The 23,672-nt window shown below is 38.3% G+C and overlaps 2 protein-coding genes across 2 annotated transcripts in view; one reads left to right on the top strand and one right to left on the bottom strand.

Moving 5' to 3' along the window:
• Window positions 1–6,003: 6,003 nt before the first annotated feature.
• On the bottom strand, window positions 6,004–21,919 carry COPS5 (COP9 signalosome subunit 5). Its single transcript, XM_077751823.1, has 8 exons — window positions 21,498–21,919; window positions 18,981–19,215; window positions 17,871–17,999; window positions 17,183–17,206; window positions 16,474–16,559; window positions 11,931–12,042; window positions 8,332–8,480; window positions 6,004–6,243 (listed from the first exon to the last, which is right to left on the bottom strand). The coding sequence occupies exons 1-8, from the start codon at window positions 21,638–21,640 to the stop codon at window positions 6,159–6,161; spliced, it is 963 nt and encodes a 320-aa protein (XP_077607949.1). The 5' UTR covers window positions 21,641–21,919; the 3' UTR covers window positions 6,004–6,158.
• A 1,366-nt stretch (window positions 21,920–23,285) lies between these two features.
• CSPP1 (centrosome and spindle pole associated protein 1) overlaps window positions 23,286–23,672 on the top strand; it is a 132,598-nt gene continuing 132,211 nt past the window's right edge. Inside the window, exon 1 of the mRNA XM_077751774.1 lies at window positions 23,286–23,435. The gene's annotated coding sequence lies outside the window, so the exon portion shown is untranslated. The remainder of the gene's footprint in view (window positions 23,436–23,672) is intronic.

Below are 23,672 nucleotides of genomic sequence, written 5' to 3'. Positions count from 1 at the left end.
GAGGGGGTAGGGAGAGAAGGGAATGAAAGATGAACAGGAATCAGGTCAGCCCTTAGGCCACAGTGTGAAATTTGGATTTTGATATATAGCAGCATTTAACCCATAAGGCAGAATGTAAAATTTCCCTTTGTTATTAGGAAAAACTAATTTTATTATATTTAGAATTTGAATGAGAGAACAGTTGCTACTTTATGAAAAGTTGAAATTCAAAAAATTTTTTTATTATGTTTGTTTATTTTTGAGAGAGAGTGCGAGTTGGGGAGGCACACAGAGAGAGAGAGAGAGAGAGAGAGAGAAATCCGGAGCAGGCTCTAGGCTCTGAGCTGCCAGCACAGAGCCTGACGCGGGGCTCGAACTCACGAGTGTGAGATCATGACCTGAGCTAAAGTCGGACACTCAACCAACTGAGCCACCCAGGCACCCCTCAAAATCTTGACTGAAATGTAATGTTATTGTAATGTGATATTAATATGATAAATATAGTATTATCAAAGATGCTCTTAGAAATCTGGTTGCAAGAGCCTGAGAGTTAGAAAATACAATTTATATTCGTGCTCTAAATTCTCATATTTAATGTAACTTTAGATCTGGGGATAACTAGAAGTTCTTTGTGTTATTGTCTGTCTAAATAAATTACTATTTCAATAGTCAATAGTTCCTTAATTTTAAGTGATGTAGTATTTTACCTAAATATTAAGACCATTATAATTATTCAACCATGGCTATGTCCTCATAATGTGAGATCATACGTTAATTTCTTATTTATCCTAATTTGTGTTACTTTATTTAAGCCCAGAATCTTAAGATAATAATAGCCTCAAGTATACTGGAAACACATGCAAGAAACAATAGATTACATAGAAGTTGAAGGAAAATATTAAAGCTAACTACATGCATCTTTTAAAGTTATTTATTTGATATCATAAATACAGTACAAGTAATAAATACAAATAAATACAAATAAATTTAGTACAAGTAATAAATTGAACTGAATATGAGGATGTGGTATGAAGTAGAAAATTCTAGGAACAAAAATGGAGCTATTTAAATCAAACATTTATTTGGAGATGAGTTTTTACCAGCTAATTTTTCAGGAAGGTAAATAGTTTAAAGTAATGACTATTAATGATAAACATATTCATAGTTACATGATAGATATTTATGATTCTCTGAAATCTAACAGTAAGGTCACAAAGCCCTATTCTGGACAATACATTTCTTTGTGCATGTGCCTCTTAGGTTATGAAAAGTACAACTGTAGTTCATCAAAATGTGCCTCAAGGCACAATACCATTTTACTCAGTCATTAGAAAGTTTAGCATAATTGCTTAGTATAATCCAAAGAAAATATGAGTACTGACATCAGGGACTCTACAATTTGTTAGGCAATTGTTCCATAATTTTTGGCACCAAGATAATCCACATGTTGAAAAAGCAATTAATCATTGGTGCTAGTTATCAAGCTGTGATTTTAGCTATTTCCTCCCAAATTTGACCCCAAATGACAGAGTTCCTTATTTTATTTTTGAAATATATTTCTGATTTCTGAGATCAAAAGTTTAAATATGCCAGTCTGGTTATAGTTGACTTGAGCTTTGTGTTATTAATTTTCTAAGATAAGTAGATCATAACTTTATATTTACAAAGGTAGGTGGTATTTCTTCCACTAATATTTGGATAAAAGGTTTAGAAAAGTTTTGAAACGTACAAACTGGTTACCGAGAAGAAATTAATTAAAATCCTTAAACTAGCACTTTCCCCCTAAGAAGGTAAATTTATTTGCTGTTGGAACTTGTATAGAAAACAAGCTAAAACAAGAGAACACACAATTAGGTTTTCAATTTTCTAACTAATATTTTGCAAACAGTGATAAAGATATATCAGTTACTAAATAGTGAATGAAATAAATACCTCATCATAATTTTAACATATAATCTTTTACTTATTTTATGTAATAAGGATGAGTAAAAGTAACAGCTGTCATTCTGTGTAATATATTTTCCTGTCTTCAAAAACAACACCACCAACACTCAAACAGCCCCTGCTCCCAACTTTGTCCACCAATCTATGTCTTCGGTGTTTATACTTAAAATAATCCAGAAATATAGAAAGAAACCTTGGAGATTCAACGGTCTCTGTTCAGCTCAGTTTATTCAGCTACATGTGGATACAGTGCAGACTTAGCAATATAAATGAACTCCCCTCTGCATGCATGACTTACGCATCTGTACCTCATCACTCATAGAACAGTTTTTGGAAACTCTGAACCTCTGCAATATGCAGCACTCCAACTCTCAGTTTCTGTGATTCATTGTTACTTATGTTCTTGCTCTTCTGTGTTTATTTTCCATATGGCTGCACTGTTGGTCAGTTTATTATTATATTGTGCAACGCAGTGATTTTTCAAAATTCTGAATACCAGGTAGTCCTACTAATTTGTGACAACAGTCTTCACAGTTGATCCCTCAAATGGAGCACATGATGTTTGTCCCAGAACTTACTTTTCAAATTCAGAAAAAATGGAGCACAAATGGCTTCTTTTCTCATTGGTTCTTTTCTTGGCAGTACTACTGATTTCACAATAACAGCCTGTGTGTGGTATCTTATTGTTAATAAATAAAACCTGTAGAATGAAGAACTCACTTCATAATTGGACATTGTAACCAAAAAATGGTAGTAAATGCATAAATTCTCAATAATACATAGTACTGCTGAATTGTTTTGAACAAGGACCTTGAGATACTAAAACAACATGGAAAATTTGGAAAACTGTTGACTCTGGGATCTTGCTGTATGTACTCTTGACTGGTCCCAATCCCCATTCCATATACACTGATTTTTCTATCTTTGCTCCAGCCGGTGCTTCTGGCTCCAGGCTTATTATTTGGACACTGGGATTAAGTTTTTGATGACGAGTGACGTTTCCTGTATATTATCACCAAAGAACTTGAGAAATTATCTCCAAAAAAATTGAAACTTAACAAAAAACAGACGACTCAGAAAATGCTCTTTTCAGCTCCTGAATAGCTCAAGACTGTAAGATAATACCTTGCAGGAAAAGGCAACCCCAATTCACAACTTAGTGTCTGAATGATGGCTGCAATTAAACCTTGATTTCCTAAGAGCTCATTAATCTAAATTGGAGCATTTATGCCAAAAGTGATCATGAAAATACATTACGGTTTAAAGATATGCTTTAAAAATATTTGTAAAGGATCTTGCTTCTTAATAAAGCAAATACATTTACAATAAAGGGCAAATGCTCCTTTCTGGGTCATTTTTTGCTGGATTGGATCACTGAGCAGATGGGACATTGTTGGTTGCCTCTCAGTGTATAGTAGTTACACATTTTGGTAATACACTGATCTCAGGTGTGACCCTTAATTGGTTTAAACCAGTCTCTGTATGTAATCTCAGGAGTGAGCTCATGATCCATTTGACCAGAGTGAAGTTAGAATCTTATTTTGACAGTCATGAGCAACCCTTTCACCCTAAGTGGGTGGTGTGGTGGGCAGCCAGTGTGAAGGAGTCCAGCTTTAGGTTTACGTCAACATGTGGAAGGCAGAGCTGAGGACCCTAACAGGAAGCCTAATCCAACCGTCCCTAAACCAAATATGATTCCGGACTCAGGTGAGCAAACAAATTCTTTTTATTGTTTAAGCAACTGATTTAAAAAGTATATGTTTATATATTTTGGGGAGCACATAAGCAGAGGAGAGGTAGAGAGAGGGGACAGAGGATCTAAAGTGAGCTCTGTGCTGATAGGCTGACAGCAGTGAGCCCGACATGGGGCTCAAACTCACAAACTCACAAACTGTGAGATCATGACCTAAGCTGAAGTCAGACATGCTCAACCAACTGAGCCACCCAGGTGTCCCAGCAATTGGAGTTTTTTATGTGAATATGTATATTACTTCTAATCAAGGCATCATTACTGAAATGTGGAGACTTCTCAAAATGAGTCCAATGAAGTTAGGACTGAAACACTTTCTTTTCCTAGTAATTGTTATATGCATTTTCCATTAACACCAAGGTGTCTTGTTTAGTAGGTCATGAATGTCAAATTAAATGTGGATTAACTATATTTAAGTCAGAATGAAAACTCCTACTATGTTTTAATGGTGACTCCAATGACTCCTTACTCTTTCATGTCAACTTAACCATTCATCCTGTTCCTAAAGGTGTTGCTAAAGGCTATGGCAGTAAATCGTTTTGGCTGCCTGTTGGGTGCATTTTTTTTTAATGTTTTATTTATTTCTGGGAGACAGAGATAGCATGAGCAGGGGAGGGTCAGAGAGAGAGACAGACACAGAATCTGAAACAGGCTCCAGGCTCTGAGCTGGCTGTCAGCACAGAGCCCGATGCGGAGCTCGAACCCACAAACCATGAGATCAGGACCTGAGCTGAAGTCGGATGCTTAACCAAATGAGTCACCCAGGTGCCCCTATTTTTTTTCTTAAAGTGTATAAAAATGCAGGTCAGTTTGAACTATCTGAAATTGGGGGTACCTTTTATATAGAGTTACAAAATAATGGGTGCCCTGGATGGTTCAGCTGGATCTCGGGGTCATCAGTTCAAGCCCCACATTGAGCATAAAGACTACTTAAAAAAAAAAGATTACAAAATGAGACCAAAATGCTAACATATCACATCAACCGTCGGAGAATGTATTTGGATGCTAACATTAAGGGGCTTCTTCATCTTACCAAAGACTACCTCATTGCTAAACCTAATGAAAAACTTTTAGGCTTTGTTTTCCTTGACCTTTTGGCAGCGTGTCAGGTCAGTGGTAAATTAAAGTTTTCTGCTCCTGTGGTATCCTTTTCCTCCGCCGATTTTGATATTTGATGTTTCCATGATTTTCCGGTCTTTTTACTGTCTTCCACAAGTCATCTCATTTGCTCTCAGCCAGCCCTCACCCCCAGATCTCTCAACAGTACTCTTAGAAACATCAATCTAGTACATTTTTGCTGTTTAAAACCTTTACAATCCCATTGCTATTAGGATAAAGTCCGAAATGCCTCTGCAGGGTCTACACTCATCTAATTTTTTTTTTTTAAATGTTTTATTTATTTCTAGGAGAGAGAGAGAGAGAGAGAGAGACAGCGTGAGCAGGGGAGGGTCAGAGAGAGGGAGTCACAGACTCTGAAACAGGCTCCAGGCTCCGAGCTGGCAGTCAGCACAGAGCCCGACGCGGGGCTCGAACCCACGAACCGCGAGATCATGACCTAAGCGAAAGTCGGACGCTTAACCGACTAAGCCACCCAGGCGCCCCAACACACTCATCTATTAAAGTCTCTCTTGCTACTTCTCACGTCTGACTGGACACTCTCAGGTTGATAGAATTTCAGTTCTTGAAGGTACTAGATTCTTGCTCTCTGCCTCTCGCCTTCTACACATTGCTGTACTCTTTGCTTATAAACTTGCCTCCTCGTTTTGCTTTTCTGGCTAGTTCTCTCGTCTTTTACATTTCAGCTGTTTGTCAGGTCACTTCCTCCAGGAAGCCTACGCTTGTAACTCGTCTCTGGTGTAAGTGTTCCTCCTGAGCTTCCCAGCATACTATCTCTCCCTTCCTAGTACACATAGTTCTTGTTAACTTAGCTTTCGTCTCCATGGTAAGTTCTGTGAGGACAGCGGCCTTGTCTATCTTGCTCAGAATATCTGCAGAGTAAAACTGGGCCTGTTCAGTAAAGATACTTGGTAAATATTTGAATGCCTAGAAAACCTATGTTAGGCTCTATCTTAAGTTATTTAATTTTCAGGAAAATAACTTCTGGCGTGTGACTTGGTTAACATTTCATAAGAACAAAAAAATTAAATTCTATTTTACTAATGGACTACCAAAAGAAAGTATAGGCAAATTGAAAAGTGGCTCTGATAATCAGTATGGCAAGTGAAGTGCTGAAATTCTTTGACTTAGATAGGCAAGACTCTTATATTTAAGAACATTAAAGGATACTAGAAAAATAATGTAACCGCTCCCACAAAATAATGAAAGAACAATTGCATTTTAAACAGTTTTATTACAGGATATTAATATTCAGGACACTTCAGAGCACCTTATACTTCTAATCAGATTTTTGGTAACTGGTTTTAAAGTGTTACTTGAGCATTTTTCTCATACTGGCTTTCAGTCAAAAGTACTACTTAGTGACTGTTTAAGAGATGTTAATTTGATTAAACAGTTTATCCTTAATAACCTGAGACATCAATCCATGGATAGCTTCTATGGTAGTTTTACAGCTGCAAAGAAAAAAACACATCACATAATGTCACAAGAACTGAAAACTTTCAAGCACGCAAGTTCCCCCCCCTTTCTATTTTTGTACCCCCAATAATGATCTTCATTTCTATTCACGCTCCACAAATCACAACAATTTACAGTTTACTCTTCTGATTTTTAGCCTTCTGCATGTCTCTTAACCATCTCATTACAGTTGACTTTTGAATAATGTGGGGGTTAAGGGTACCAACTCTGCTGCACGGTTGAAAAAAATTCACATTTAACTTTTGACTCCCCTAAAACTAAACTACTAATAGCCTACTGTTGATGGGAAGCATTACTGATAAATAGTTGATTAACACATATTTTGTATGTTACCTGTATTATATACTGTATTCTTATAACAAAATAAGCTAGAGAAAAGAAAGCGTTAAGAAAATCTACATTCACATTGCTATACTGTATTTATAAAAAAACCCCATGTAGTTCAAACCCATGTCTTTCAAGAGTCAACTATACTTACTAGAATCTTCACAAGAGAATTAACAGCATAAAATATGATATTCAGTAAAACCTTGGTTTGCAAGCATAATTTGTCCCAGAAACATGCCTGTAATCCACAGTCCTCATATATCAAAGCAAATTTCACGAGCTATTGGCTCAGTGGTGTTCATGTGCTGTTTGTCATCACATACTACTTGTATTGCAAGACACTGCTTGTTTATCAACGTAAACCTATTAGAAATATTTGCTTGTTTTTGCAAGTGTTCTGCAAAAACAAGTTATTTACAATCCAAGGTTTCACTGTAATTCATAACAGTTAATTTTGTTACTTATCAAGAGTTTTGGGGAAAGTTCTGTTTTGGAAGGTGTCTGAAATTACATATGTCATAATTAAAGACTGATTCTAATATTACATTAAAATCTGCTATTCCTTATTATTTATTACTTAGAATAATTACAGAAAGATTTTAAAGACTCCTATGCTTTTTCTTCTTAAGTAATCACAAACTTCCTTCAAACAATTAAAAGTCAAAGTTACACTGGGTAAAGGACTTAGATTTTAGAGTTGATAAAAATTTAAAAGCAAAAACAAAACAAAAAAAAAACCCCCAAAAAACCCCACCAATTTTCTGTGAAATTTTTGCTTCATAAGAAACTGAGATATAAATGTAGATAAAATTACAAATCACAGACAGTATCTAGATTAGCAAAAACATATATTCAGTGCCGGTACCAAAAATGAGACCTAACATCAAAGAAAAATGTACTTTTTATCCAGGCCACTAGCTCTATACCTTCTAAAAACTCATGGAAAAGAAAGGAATGAGATAATTTTAACCCAAGATGGCTTCCTCCAAATACACTCTCCCTTCCCCTCTCCTTTATCTTTCCTATTGACCAGTGCCATTTTTCTGGATACCAAGGTATAAGTTTATAGAGATGTCAACATAGTCTTCCCTTCCTTTCTGCTTCTAATTATCACATTAAAAGTCAAACCTTTGTGAAAGTAAATGTTATTTAAATATTCTTCCCAGTCCTCCGTGCATCTGAAGGGCCACCTGATTATTTTGTAAGTTATTAGAGAACACGTTTCTAGGTTTGTTCCTAAAAGTTCTTGGGAGTGAGATTTGGGATGCTAAATTACTGTATTAAGGATAATTTCAGAAGAAAAACTTAAGAGAAATGCAATAATTCTTGTGATACTAGATTTCTTCATTAAAATGTGAAATTTGATTAGTTTAAGAAATCTCAACATACACCCATAAAAGGTGATTAAGTTAGAATAGATGGGGATGTCCTTTTGCAAAAGTTTTTTCTTTTAAAGATCCAGTGATGATGGGTTTTCTTTGTTACACTTCCTAGCTAAACCTAAAAAAGGTGACTTGGAGTTTTTCGCTACATTACCCAGATCTTTAAGCCTTTAATGTTTTAACTGAAATTTTCTAAGTTAAAATTTGCATTTGACAACTCTTGAAGGTCCCAAGAAGTTAATAATACTCAGGTACAATTCTAAGTTGTACGTAAGTTGAAACTTACTTGAATCCTACTATATATAATGTGCAAATTTAGGAACAAAAGAGGGGCAGGAATAGGTTTGCTCTTACCTGTCTCTTGTAGCTTTGGCAAGTTTGTCTTCTGACTTTCTGTCATGTGTTTCTAAACCCAACATGAAACTCCCTCGTCCCAGCTGGGCTTCTGATTGTTCTAATTTTTCAGATAAATCAAAGACCTGACCAGTGGTATAGTCTGCATTCTACAAGGAAGATGGTATAGTGTCAGTGTGTGTGTATAGATACATACATATATATGTAAATAGGTTTTTTTCTATTTAGAATATTTCATTTACAAAGAATTCTACCATGAAATATAAGTAGTCAGTGAAGAAAAATCAAAATTTGTAAAAACTGACTCCAAAGTTCAAACAGTTCAATTTCAGTTTTCCCCGTTTTATAATTTAAAGATTAAATCTGGAATTCTTCTTTTTGACTCCTTAAATCTAATATTTGTTATTATGAGAGGCTATGAAGTACAAAGGTCTGAGTCTCAGGTCTGACCCTGCTGCAGATTAGTTGGAAGCTTTGGGAGAATTCCTTTACTTTTCTGTGCCTTTAGGTCATCTTCTGAAAATGGGGGAGGAGAGCAATAATTTCTATATTGAGGCGACTTATAAAGATTAAATTGAGTGATGTATATAAAGTAACATATATAAAGCTCCTCGGACTGTCATGGCACCTGGTAAAGGCTTAATAATTATTAGCTAATTTTGTTATTTGTTCTCATTGAACTTTCAGAATTAGTACTTATACCAGTTTTTAAAAAATAACATTTGTTTTAGCTTTTCTGACTAGAAAATTAATAGTTATTGCAGAAAGTTTGGAAAATGCTGAACAGTATAAAGAAAAAAGGAAATACCTATAATCCCTCCACCTAGCTATAATTAGTTATATTTTCAGAGTACTGCTATATGCTTGCATAAACACCTACATTTGATAAGTGCTATAGATACCATTTTGTCCTTTAATATTTTATAAAAAAAATTTTAAGTTACATACGTAACTTAAGCATTTAACACTTAAGCATTTTTATGGGATATCTTTTTTAAAATGTTATAGTCTAAAATATAAAACAAATTTTCACAAAGATGAGATATGAAGTACATATTCCATTTCATTCCTCTTCAATAGAAGAGAATCAGGATTAATAAACAACTTGGCAACAATTAGTATGTTACTCTATTTACTCAGTGTGCAAGACAGTGTACGGGAAATACAGTTCACCCACCAAACATGAAGTTATTTGCTGTCATCAGTCACTACAGAGGGCACTCTACAATGCTACCAGATCTTCCAATGAGTTTATGGGATGATGATATTTTTTAACAATGTATTTATATTCACTTTGGCTAGATCTAAATGATTTAAGACACCAATACATTCCCTGCCCCCAAAGATTGAAGAAAACTTTAAGGTTTATAGACCACTGCACATTTGGAAGATTTAGCTCAAGCCATAAAAATGTAGGATGGTAGCAACAGTTATACTATTAAAATGAAATAAGTAACATTATATTTTAAACACATGGAATGAATACAGGGAACTAATTAAATCAGAAAAGTAACTTTTTTCCTGGTAGCTTTTAGGTTACATGCTTTAGCTGGGGGAAGAGAGGAGTTGAACATATATTTATAAATTTTTTTCTTAAAATGCTGCAATGTATCAGATATAAAACCACAGAAAAAGAAAAAGTATAATTTAACTTGTACTTGATTATTAATGTCCTCAATACATGCGATGCTAGAATACAGGGATAGCCACCGGCTGAATACGTAGAGCTGTCCGCCTCCACACAAAGGTTTAGACCGCTCTGGTCTTCGTGTTTTCTTCCGCTGCTCTAATGTGTCACTTCTGGCTGTTATTAGTATACTTGCCTCTAAGGAAACAACTCCTATAAAGTATTTAGCAGTGTCTGGCACAAAGGAAGCCCTTAATAAAAGTATGCTATAATGATCACTCTACTGCTTTCTAACTTGCTATTGCTGACCGTTGAGGGTAAGAAATAAGAACAGGGGCGCCTGGGTGGCCCAGTTAGTTAAGCGTCAGACTCTTGGTTTCGGCTCAGGTTATGATCTCACAGTTAGTAGGATCAAGCCCCATGTTGGTCTCAGTGGTGACAGTGTGGAGCCTGTTTGGGATTCTCGCTCTCCCTCTGCCCCCTCCTCTGCTTGTGGGCTCTCTCAAAATAAATAAACTTAAAATAAATAAATAAATAAATAAGAACAGAAGGCTTGTCAGAACTGTATTTAAAATCATAGAAAATATGCTCAAGTGAGGCCTTTTCCTATTAACAAATAAATGAACCAAAGAAAAAATCACAATAATAAAAATAACAAAAGCCTACTGAGGCTTTATTATGTGCCAGGCACTTTGCTAAAGGCTTTATTTACATAAAGAATTTCAGTTAGGGGCGCCTGGCTGGCTCATTCAGAGGAGCATGTGACTCTTGGTCTTGGGGTTGTGAATTCCAGTCCCGTGATGGATGCAGAGATTACTTAAATATATAAAACTTAAAAAAAAAAAATTCCATTTAATTCTCAGGGTACTTCCTGATGTAGGTACTATTATCACTGAACCCGAGGAAAGGATCAGGCTCATTAAACAGCTTTCTGAAAGTCACATAGCTGGTAAAGCGCCAGATTTTTTTTTGAACGGAGTTTATTTTATACCAAATTTTGCGGTTCTAACCATTATGCTATACTGTACGATATGAGGTGGCCGACTTTAAAAAAAAAAAAAAGGAAAGCAACTGTTGCCAACCAAACTGTAAAATATCCTTCTAAGTATATTAGGTTTTAATGATTATTGGAAAAGATTCAGTGACTTATTTTATTTTTTGCTGCCCAACATTTGCTACTTCAAGTTAATGGGATTCTGATTTTCTTCCGGGGATGACCCTTCCTACTTCTTAGTCCGTGGACTCCTGAGAGAGACTTTTCCACTCCAGCCCAGCAGGGAAGTATGTAACCTGGCACAGCCACTGTTGGTGTTTATTTCTGTGACCCAGGCAGGGCAGGTTTAAGGAAGGGAATGTGGCCTAAACAAGGCTCAGGCACAGTGAGGTTTTGCCTGGGGTTTTGCGTGTGTGTTTCTAGATCTTCTCTTTTGAAGGGGACACCGAGGGGCTGGGAGGTCTGAAGGTAATGCTGACATCTTGTTTCCAGCCTGAAGCTGATGCTAACTGACATGAAATCAAACCTGAGACAGAAAGACCAAGACTTAGTACTACGCGTGAATGCAAACTTGCTGTGCCAGTCTACTCCTGGACTTTGTAGCTTACAAGATTAACTTTTTGTTTAGGCCGGTTTGACTGGGTCTCCTGTCGCTTGTAACTGGAGTCCCGCCTGAGGCACCGGACACAACAAAAAACAGAATTTGTATTTTTCTCTAAGTTTCTTTAAGGCAGGGGCAGATTTCACCCACGTCTGGCTACTTATATTTGTCATTTGGAATGAGTCTAAGTAGTACAAGACAAAGACCTTGGCTTGGCCGAGTATCCCAATCCAGGTCTGGTCATGCAGAAGGTGATACCAGCCCTGATGTCTTGGCCAGGTCAGGTATCGCCTTTCTAGGAAAAGCATTCCGGATATTAAACCACTTATGTAGCTTAGATAAAATTCAAACACATCCCTTGGGAATATATTACTTACAGTAAGCAAGCTAGAGGAACTCAGGGTATTCACCCAGTATTTATTCCACAAAAGTTCAAGCAATTTGCGATCCAACGAGGATTTGAAATATGAGACTTCTAAGGCATAATACCTACAAAAGCACAAATTTGGTAAGCAGAAAAAAAAAAAAATTCAACCATATATAAAAGTTATGGCCAAATGTAATTACATTTTATTTTTATTTAAACGTTTATTCATTTTTGAGAGATGGAAAGAGACAGAGTGCGAGTTGGGGAGGGGCAGAGAGAGAAGGAGACACAGAATTTGAAGCAGGCTCCAGGCTCTGAGCTGTCAGCACAGAGCCCAACGCGGGGCTTGAACCCACGAACTCTGAGATCATGACCTGAGCCGAAGTCGGATGCTCAACCGACTGCGCCACCCAAGTGCCCCAAGGAATTACATTTTATATCCAAATAGTTATGTTTTCGTTTTTAGACCAATAGAACAATCAGTAGCCATGGGTTCCTTACTCTTCTTTTAAATCTTTTGTTAACTAAACTTTCTTGTGTTATATTTCTTCCCATTATAGAGCCCAGAAATTCCCCCAAACTAATCATCAGAACTTCTGAATGACATATGTTTACCCATGTTATTGAATTAATAAATTCTAGCCAATAGGACATAAGCTTAATGACCTGGCTCTCTAGGGTCAATGATAATTCTTGATAGCTTTTTAAAAATACTGAAAATGACATGTGGATTTTCCATTTCTCCCTTTCTAATCTTCTAATTAGGACCTATTACTTTTTGGGAAGGCAAACTTGAAAGCAGAATCCTTAGAGTACCTAAAAAAGGTAATAAATAGATTCTGTATATCAGTGGATACAAAGAAACACAAGGGACTTCTTTACCTTCAGGAGCCTATTACTGTTTATAGGGGAGATGTGGCATGAATCCACAAAAAATTAAATATAGTATGTGTGCTGAATAACAGGAAGTGATGCTACAGTGCATATATAAAATTAATCACCTACTAACTAAACATAATTAAATGAGTACTCTTAATGTAGACAGAACTGCTGCAGAAGCCCCAGGGAGAAGGCGGGACTGAGAGTAACTGTTACATGAGTCTGTGGTGTGGACATATTGATAACAAGGAGGGCATTAGGCAGGGAGCATCCACTTACAAACAGGAAAGCCACAAAAGGAATAGTAAGTAAATCATTTTGTCTGGACAGTTAAGCCATAGAAGAATAAGTATGTGAGGGAAATCTAGAAGGCTACGCTGGGGTCTAGGTGGTGGAAGACATTACATAAAAGATTAAGAATTTTAAATTTTTTGGTGGGGGGATGGGTTAAATAGGTGATGGGGATTAAGGATTTCACTTGTGATGAGCACTGGGTATTGTATGTTAAGTGCTGAATCACTAAATTATACATCTGAAACTACTATTACCCTGTATGTTAACTAATTGGGGTTTGAAAATAAAAACCTAAAAAAAAATTTAAACTTTACCTTCTAGACAAAGGGGAACTCATGGAAGGTGCTGGATATGGCCAAAATAATACGGCCAAAGAGGTGGTTTAAGGAAGCGGGCTGTGGGAGGATGTCTTACAGAGAAACTGTAGGCAGGGAGACCACACGAGATACTACTGTGGTGCACCAGACGTGAAGAGAGAAAGGCTCAGGCTCAAGTTCGTGGTGCAATTAAGTGAGGGCCCTTGCAACATTAAGATACCTCTGCAGATCTGAAGAAGGACAAGACATAGCTAGTGAAATGTGGAAGTGGAACAGTGTATTTTGGGGGCACCTATTATGTCCTGAGTGCTTTACATATATTCTCATTTAATCTTCCCTATAACCATACAAAGAATGCATTTATTATTCCCAGTCTATAGACAAACATTTACAGACAAAAGACCTTACTCAAAGCTAGTAAGTGGCAGAGAAAGGATATGGAAAGTTGTATCTATTATCAAAAACCTCCGTTTTATTTTTACATCTGAACTGTAGACACTTAAGAGAGTATTTAAGAAGTGAGGTGCCAGGTCAGCTTTAGAAAGGAGGGGTTTTATTTCTGATACTTGAGGAAAAAAGAGATGAGAGGATGAACATAGCAACACATATTTGGATTTATAAAGGATGGAAAATAAGGGAACTCAAACTTGAGGTTTCAGAATAGACTTTATGTTTTAAAATTTATGGATCACCTTAATGTAATTACTGTTTTAATTCCATAGGTTGACGCAATGAAAATTTTTGTTTAATATGTAGTGATTAGCTGCAAATCTCAGTAGCAGAGCTGAAAACAAGAAGAACATTCAAAATTACTTGTGGAGCTAAATCCTCCTCTTCTGTACAGGAAGTCAAAAGTAGATACTGCCTAGAGCTGAAAATCAAGAAGTAGCACCATCAGCATGTTTGAAGATATGGGGTTAATGCTCACAGGAATAACTATAATGATAGTTTAAGTGACTGCCTCTGGGGGATGGGAAAGGGAATGGTACAAAATTGTTGTTTTTCATTATAAGTTTCATAGAACCATTTTACTCTTCAAGCAGTGTCCCTGCCTAATACTGACAACATACTAGCTTCTTTAAAAACACTTTTGTCCTATTTTCACTAAGATTCTTTAAAGTTAAAAGTATTTATTATCTATACTGTATTCTATGTTTAGAATGGATTTTGGGCCTGCAGTGTGATGTGGGATTTAAAGTAGGACAGAAAAAAGATCAATATAACTGCAAATAATACCTCATCACCAAATAATTTAAGAAATGGATCTGTAAGCAGCCTGTCCCAAACCCCTGCTCTTTCAACTGGACAATTAAGCCACTCATTTGCCCTATGAAAAAGTTTACTCTCTCTTATTTAGAAACTGATCCTAAGAGAACATCTTTGAATATCCTAGCAATTACAGGCTCAAAATTCTAGGCTCTAGCAATGAAGATAGCTAGAAATTGCTATTCTTCTCTGATGGACTCCTATTTCAGTAAAACAGGAAATGTAGTTTTGTTTAGATACAGAAAACATAGACTGCCTCAGTCTTTGTTTCAAAAGCTGCAGTTGGTGGTGAAAACAACAGTGTAGGTATTAAAGGTATAAGCTTTTTATACCACTATAACTCAATATAAATAAAAAAAATTGTTACTCTGAAAATGAATGTATCACAGCAAAGATGTTTCCATACTTAGGAGCAACTCTCTTAAACAGGAATGGTTTACATTTTTTTTCAGTAGGACCAATTATGTGATTTAATTCTATGCCTCGAACTGAAAAGTAAAAAAGAATAGTTTTTTCCCAGACGTATGTCAAGGATGACAGATATATTTAAAAACCCAATTTTAGAAATTTTAGAATTTTCTAAGAATTTATGAGCAGAAAAACAGGAGTAGTAGTACATCGGTAGTCAAGGTTTTCCTAGAAGCTTAGATAGGAGGTCTGGAGAAAATGGACACTAGACAGTCACTTAAATAACATTTTTTGGGGGTGGGGATGGGGGTGCCTACCCTTCTGTGTGCCATGCCGTTTTAAATGTTAGGATACAGCAGTGAATTAATTCTCCTGTCACGAAGCTTACGTTCTAATGGGGTCAACAAGGAAGCAAAAACTGTGACAACTGCTAAGAAGAAACATAAAGCTGGGAAACTGAAATAGAGTGACTAGAAGGTGTTATGTTAGACAAGGGGACTAGTGAGCATTCTCTCTGTTAAGGTGACCCATAAACAGATATTCCATAATTGTAGTTAGTGAGCCATGTGGAAATAAGGAACAATTTTCCTGGCAGTGGGAACAGCAAGTGCAAAAGCCCCGAGGCAGATATCTGCCTGGCACATCTAACAACCGTAAGAAGGCCACTATGGCCAGACTGGAGAAAGCAAATGTCTTGCGACAGGAGATGAGCTCAGAGAGGTAATAGGAGCCAGATCACATAGGGCTGTGTAGTCCATGGTAGAACTATGGATCCTGTTCTTGGTGATACAGGAAATCATTCTGGAGAAGGAGAAATGTGATCTGACTTACATTTTAACAGATTGTTTGGCTGACAAAAAGTCTTCAAAGGGGTGAAGGGCAGAAGCTGGAAGACTAGTCAGAAGGCTAGTGCTTTGGTACAGGATCCAGATGGTGGTGGTTTGGGTCAATATTAGGTAGCAAGATATATTTAGAAGGTAGAGAACGCTGTTTTCATTGGTTTCTTTAACACTTTTAAAAACTTAGATATAAGGGCACCTGGAAGGCTCAGACGGTTGAACATCTGACTCTTGATTTTGGCTCAAGTCATGATCTCATGGTTTATGAGTTTGAACCCCATGTTGGGCTCTGTGCTAGGAGTGTAGGATTCTCTTTCTGCCTCTCTTTCAGCCCCTCCCCTGCTCGGTCACTCTTTCTCTCTCTCAAAATAAATAAATAAATGTTAAAAAAAAAATGAGATGTAATTCATACACTGTTAAGATTCACTATTTCAAAGAGTATATATAATTCATTCGTTTTAGTATGGCTTCTTTAAATGGGCTTAGACTGGATGATCTCTACGATTTCCTATGATGATTTTGGCATTAGATACATTTTAAAATTACTTACTGTTTGCAGTGTACACCAAAGTCTTCTATTTTATTAAGTGGGATAGTCTGGTACTCAGATGGTCCTTCATCAGGGGGTTTATAGCCCTCAACAAAAAGTAAATAGAAGATTTTAAAAAACACAGGAAAGATATGTTTCCTATGCAGCTTTCCATTTACAGAAACATTAATTCTGGGGAGCCACGTATTGAACTTAAACATTCCACTTTTAAAAAAAAAGTATATTGATTCTCCTCTCCCTCAACCCCATTTGGTGGCTGATGGCTGATGGCTGATTTGGCTTACAGATTCTTTTTTTTTTGTCCTTAGGTGATATACATGTATGCTAATATCTATTTCAGATTGCAGGGAAGGAAATTGATGTTTTTAGCTTACTTATATAGTTCCTGTCAGAATGCCATGGGCATACAAATACTTATTAACAAATGAAGACTACTTTCTAGTAAAGTTAATAATACATAGCACATGACAAGTGCAGAGTCTGCTTGGGATTCCACCCCCCACCTCCCGCCCTTTTCCCGCTTGCCCGTGTGTGCAGTCTTTCTCAAAATAAACAAATGAACATTAAAAAACAAAAAACACATGGCATAAGTGTTTTTGTCTTTTGCTGAGGACAATTTGTGGTAGTTAGACTGCTATTTTGTAAATATTTTTAAATTGTTTTAGGTCAAAACCGTAATACAACTTTAAAAATAAGTCACTTAAAAATTATAAGGANTTCTTGTTGGGTCAATCTACAAGAAAGATATATTTAATATATATATAAATATTTCCATTTGATTAAACATTATAAACCTAGAAATACATATGTATATATAATACTATATGCATGCACACACACATGAACACTGATTAAAATAAACCAAATAGAAAAAAAAATACGAAAAAAATAACCAACACGATAAAAAAGTTCAATAAAGTGGGTAAGTACAGAAATCTCATAGTTAATTTGGAAATTAGATCTAGGTATTATACTATATAAGAATGTTATTTGAAGATATGTTTATCTCTTTTTCAAAAATTTTCTTTTACCAGATAAACAATTTCTACCTATCTTACAGTAACCTGGATTGCATCTAAAACACTGAGCATAACAAGAGCTGCTCTAGCAATTCCTGACCTACTCACTTCAGTCAACATTACTGAATGCCTGTTACGTGCAGGGAACTGAGACATGGGTACTGTGGTCACCCTCATGTTATAGAGTGGGACAAGAGATGCCAAGAGGTTAAGCAACTTGTTCAAAGTCCCGGCTTATAAGAGGTGGAATTCAGATTCAATCCTAGGCAGCATGACACCAGATCATTGCTCTTTACTACAGTTTATATTTCTCAGTATACTTGGCTTTAATAAATCTTCATGAAGAACTTACTTAAGAATGGCTGCAAAAATACTTACTACTACTGCTACGAACGGTTCCTGGAACTGCTGATTGAGCATCTGAGTACTAACGTCAATCCCAGAAAGCCAGCAGCCATAGCCAGGATGGCTATGATACCAGCCAATTGCATTTTCAAGGCGGCCAACCTAACAAATGAAGGAGGCAAAGAAGATTGAGGTTTCTGTTTAATTTTAGAAACATCCAACATTTGTCGGTTTACATAGCATTATAGTAAAGTAATAGCATGCAGAATAGTTCATAGCACATGCTCCTTTCCGGTTAAAAAAAATTATTTGGCATTGATAATACCCAAAACATATTATCTGAAGCATAAAATTAACAAGAAACAAGTACAGTAAGGTTATTCAGTCTCCCTCCCACCTTGTTCCCCTCAACTATCCTGTTTCTCAGCCCAGATGTTACTACTATAACCAGTTGCTTACATACCTATCTTGCAGATATATTCTTTGTGTATAGAATTTATATTCTTTGCATAAATGTAGATTAATGCGAACACAATAGCATACCACATTCAGTGTTCTATATGTTGCTTTTTCACTCAATAAAATGTTGTGGGGTTTGTACCATGTAAATAAAAATATAGAACTACTTTTTAGTTTTTATTTTTCTTACAGGCTGGCTTGCAGTTCATTGTATGGATATACCATAATCTATTTAATCAGTTTTATACTCAGGAACATTTAGGTTGTTTCCAAACTTTTGGATTTAAACACACATCTGATCTTGAGTGTGAGAATTTAAAAAAATTTTTTATGGAGATGTAATTGACCTATAACATTGTATTAGTTCAGGTGTACATCGTAATGACTCAATATACGTACATAATGCAAAATGATCACTACAAAAAATGTAGTTAACATCCATCACCACACATTAGGTACAACTTTTTTTTCCTTATGATGAAAACTTTTAAGATCTACTCTCTTGAGTATAAGAATTTAGTTTTAAAAAAATCCATGCTAACCTCACATACATTTTACACAGAAATTGATGAAAACAACTTAAAATACAAACTTTAATGTAAAGAGGATAGTTTTAAGTTTAGAAACTCAAGAGTCACCATGAGACTCGTAGAGTTACTAAACTTTAAGGAGCATCATTATTACCTGTTTGGCGTTTTCTATATATGCAGCCATGTACTCATATGCAGCAGCTTGAGCATTTACTCGGGTTTCAGTGCCCTCTACCGGCAAAGCAAAACTGTCCATAATGATCATGGTTTCACCATCCACCTTTCCCAGCATTAAGCCCATCACTTCCAAGTTGCCTCCTGATCTGGCATGCATCACCATTTTCAATAGAGCCAATGCTGAGATTTTGCAGTACTTAAAGTAATGGTGACTACAAAACAAAAGCATAGTATAATTAACTTTCTTATATAAAACACAATTTCAAAGACAGTTTTTGTGAAGATAACAAATAAGTATTGAATGAATTTTCAGTGATGGGGGGGGAGAAAGATTGGGAAAGAAAAAGGAAGCAGAAGTTGCTGCAGGGGGCTGGAAATGCTAACGTGTCAGAGTCCTGCAAAGTATTTCCTTTTAGCGGAACGGAAAAGGTTGGAATAGTTTTTTTAATATGCTATTCAAGTAGAAAGGAATTATATGACCAGTTCAATAGATTTTCTCTCCATGCATTCTGGAATCACCAAATCTCTGATTCTGACTTTAGTTGGATGGCTGTGCCTAATGATTCTCAGGTCTAACTTTCTGGCCTTAAGGTTAAGCATGTGTATTCTGACATCCATTTGCCTACGTTTGAGTCTTTGAATTGCCATGCTAGCTGTGGCCTAGAGAACCACTTCATGTCTGTGCCTCAGTTTCTCATCTGTAAATAGGAATATTTCAGAGTTGTTGTAAGGAGGAAATAAAGTGCAATAATGTATATAAAGTGTTTAGCTTAGTGCCTAATGCATGCTAAAACTTTGTAAGTGTTAGCTGTTATCAGCCTTAACCCATCTTTTACAGTACTCTTAAAGATCAGTGTGTTGAAGTGTGTGGTTTCCTTCTGTGTCATTAGCTTCAAAGTTGAGAATGCAGCTCTAGTATCTTTAGTTCAGAGTTTGTCATCTGTGGATGTGACTAAAGTACTCTTGAATGCAATTATATTTTTCCAACTCACTGGTGCAGCCCAAGAGAGCTAGGATGAATATAATTAATTAGAGCCACTGTCGGACAGTAAGGGAAGCAGACAATTTCCAAATATTTAATAGGCTACAGCAACCTAAAATGCATAGCCTGCTATAGAATAAGCAGACAAGCAGTCTTTGATAACTAGTCTTTAACAAAGTGGTCAATGTTTCTGAGAAGCCCTTTTAAGATGTCCGCCCACAGGTTTCAATCACAACTGAAAAATTTGGAGACCTGGTTTGGGGCGTCCAGACAGGAATTAAAATCTTGGCTCCCCCAATTACTGGGAAAAAGAAAAAAAGATAAAAGTTATTGTGCTCCTATTACATGCACTGCAGACCATTTTTTACACATTATCTCATCTAATCTTTATGACACTACCAATAGGTAGATCTTAATTCCTTTTTACAGATAAAAGAATGAAGATACATTAATTTCCTAGGGCCAATTAACTAACTAGTGACAGTTATGAGGTGTGAACTTCAGTCTACTGTCACTTAAGAGTTCACTGCCTCAGTGTGATCATGAAATAAGTTACTATATTTGCAGAAAAGTAATGAAAATAAAGTACTGCGGGCGCCTAGGTGGCTCAGCTGGAAGAGCCGCTTTTGATCATGGGGTCACGAGTTCGAGCCCCACGTGTGGTGCAGAGAGGACTTAAAACAATATAGCACTGGCTCATCATGCAGATTAAATAACATACGGGAATTCCTAGCCCAGCACTCAATGTATATTAAATACTTTATAAACACGGCTGGATCTGAATACCGACAAGAGTTCGTCCTTGTAAAAAACTGAGAAAGAAGGAAAAAGAATTTTGTTGACACTACTGTCTTTTCTATCTTTCCATTGGACAGACTGCTCTTTTTTACTCTCTCCCTAACACAATCAGGTTTCAGGAAAGGTCAGTGCTGTGGGCAGAGTCCTTGACTCACCAACATTCCCAGGGACACAGGGCTTTTGCTAAGGGGCAAAAAGCTTTCAACTCTATTGATATAATTCCTAGCTTATGTGAACTGATTAAGTAAAATTTTGGAAGACTGGGTGGCGCCTCATTGTTCCTGAAACAGTTAATGGCAATCAAAAACCGATGGTCTAAAAGAGGGCTCACAGTTATTTCAGAGCCCTTGGGCGGACTTAGGTTCTGAAGACGGGCGCAGGCTGCAGTCTGAGAGCGGCTGAAGGTCCCGACACGGTGTCAGGCGAAGGCTGCGGCAGGGTGCGGCGTACAGACAATACAGACCCCGAGAAACGACAAACCGAGTCGTCCCCTGCAGGCCAGCTGGCTAAAGAGGCAGCACGGGGTCGAAGTAACCCCCTGGAGGGCCTTTGGCTCTACTTGCGGAGACAAAAGGCGGATCACAGTTTCTCGGGCACCGATTCTCCCGGCCCGTGAGGCGCAAGCTCTGCACCCGCCGGGCCTCCCCACTCCCCGGGGCGCCCCGAACTCCCGCCACCCCTTCCCTCCCTGCGTCTCGCCAGGGACCTCCTCACTCCTTAGTCCAGGGCTTCGCCGCCAGGATCTCCTGCTGCTGTTTCTTGTCGTATTTGTAGATTTCGTCGATGCTCTGGGCTTCCTGCATGTTGTTGGCCAGTTCCCAGGTTTTCTGGGCCATACCACTCCCGGACGCCGCCATGGCCGCGGGGTCGGAGAAGCGGTCGCCTCCACAGCCGGGGCGCAACTCGGCCTCGCCGGTCCCCAGGGGTGGGCCTCGGACCCTCCCCACCACAGGTGCAAACGCGCCCTAATCTCTCGAGGCAGCCATGACACCTAGAACCGGAGGTGAGGTCGGCACAGACCATTCGCGGACGGCGGGAGGGCTTCCGGGTGCCGCGACAGAGACAGCGGTTACGTAACAGAGACAAAGGAATCTCCTTGGGGCCGAAATGAGAACGTATTGCCTTAGGAAACCGTGTGTGTGAACAGAACAAACGCACTGAGCGGGCCTGGAANGGGGAGGCCCCGCCATGTTCCCGCTGGGTGGCTCCGGGGCTGGGGGGCGGGAAGGCGGCTTCTGCGTGTGTCGGCACTTCAAATGGAATGTTGAAAACCTGAGAAGTGAGGATGTCTGTGAAACACTCGAGATAGGAGTGGTTCTGGATGCGGGCCAAGACGAAACTACACACGACCTTCTAATTTACTTGCAGGTCAATCACTGCGCTTCAGTAAAATCTGAGGCCTTTAGGTGGCTTGGCCCTACGCTTCCGTAGGAGGGTGTTTTTGGGCGTTCCAAGCTGTGGAAACTCGTTTGTAAAAATTAACATCTACAGGAGCTGTTCATGTTCTGAAATTCCAGCGCCCAGTTCGCTACGGCTTAATTTTCGGCGTAGCTTTGAAACCGCTCCCTGTCCCCGAGGCCAAATTAATCTCAGCACTTGTTTTCTTCCAACAGTTATTACAATGTTTATTTTACTTATTTGCTTGTGTTAGGTATTTTTCCTTCTTCGCCCCTCAACTCCACGCTAGATTTCAAGCTCCAAAACCTAGGAGCCAGGCTTGTGTCCCTTGTTTAATCCCTAACATCGATGTTCAATAATGTTTTGCCTAGGGTGAGGGACGGAGGGGAAGAATAGCGTCACACCTCAGTCCTCCTGTTTCATCTTTATCTAATCATCCTGAAACTTCTCCTCTATAGATGGTCAGCATTGCCCAAAATACTCTCCCCCCCCTTTTTTTTTTTGGCCTGGGGGCTCAAAATTAATCTTCAAAAATAGAGCTCAGAGATCTTTACCCTCTGTCTTAATTTTAAATCTGCCTTAACTTCCTCCGCTCTCCAGTAGTGATTCAAGGTTCTCTAAATGTCTGTAGGTGCTTCTATAACCGTTACCTTGCATTGTAATAATGTATTTATTTGGAATTTTTTCTTCTCACTGTATGCTTTAGAGTTCAGGACATTCTGCTATCAGCCGTGTCCTGCACTCTTAGTACGGTTCGTTGCAAAGAGCTAAAACAGAGCCATTACAATGACCAAATCCAGGGGCGCCTGGGTGGCTTAGTCGGTTGAGCGTCCGACTTTCGCTTAGGTCATGATCTCGCGGTTCGTGGGTTCGAGCCCCGCGTCGGGCTCTGTGCTGACTGCCAGCTCAGAGCCTGGAGCCTGTTTCAGTCTGTGACTCCCTCTCTCTCTGACCCTCCCCTGCTCACGCTGTCTCTCTCTCTCTCCTAGAAATAAAAAATATTAAAAAAAAAAAGTGACCAAATCCAGACTCCTGCCTGCGGTCTTGACATTAGCTTACATTTGAAGAAAATTTGTTGTTAAAATCCTCCTACAAAGTAATTTAGGAAAAAAGATTCTTAGTTCCACTTTCCTGGGAAGCTAACGGTGGCACACGGCCGCTCAGTACCGGGGTGAATGGAGTATGTGGGAAGTAGTAACGAAGACCCAGGACAAAACGCTGACCGGACTCCCGGGAGAAGAGAAACGCGGAAAGGTATGCCGACACCTTTTCTCTCTCTGCCACCCCTACCCGTTTTTCTTTCCATGCCGCCTGGGGCTTGGAAGGTGTGGAGGGGCTGGAATCGATTTCGCTCGGGAAGAAATTCCCAGGGTTCGGGAGCTCCCAGTCGGAGCAGAACTGGGCGGCGGAGACCCCAGGCGGCTTGCAGCCCAGTCGTGCGGACGGCAGGGAGGCTGTGCGGCCTCCGGGAGGCTAGGGGGCGCCCGACCG

The sequence above is a fragment of the Crocuta crocuta genome, unplaced genomic scaffold, assembly GCF_008692635.1.
Source record: "Crocuta crocuta isolate KB4526 unplaced genomic scaffold, BGI_CrCroc_1.0 scaffold20, whole genome shotgun sequence".
Lineage (NCBI taxonomy): Eukaryota > Metazoa > Chordata > Mammalia > Carnivora > Hyaenidae > Crocuta > Crocuta crocuta.
The sequence above is the reverse complement of the archived record's forward strand: the minus strand, read 5'-3'. Positions and strand labels throughout refer to the sequence as shown.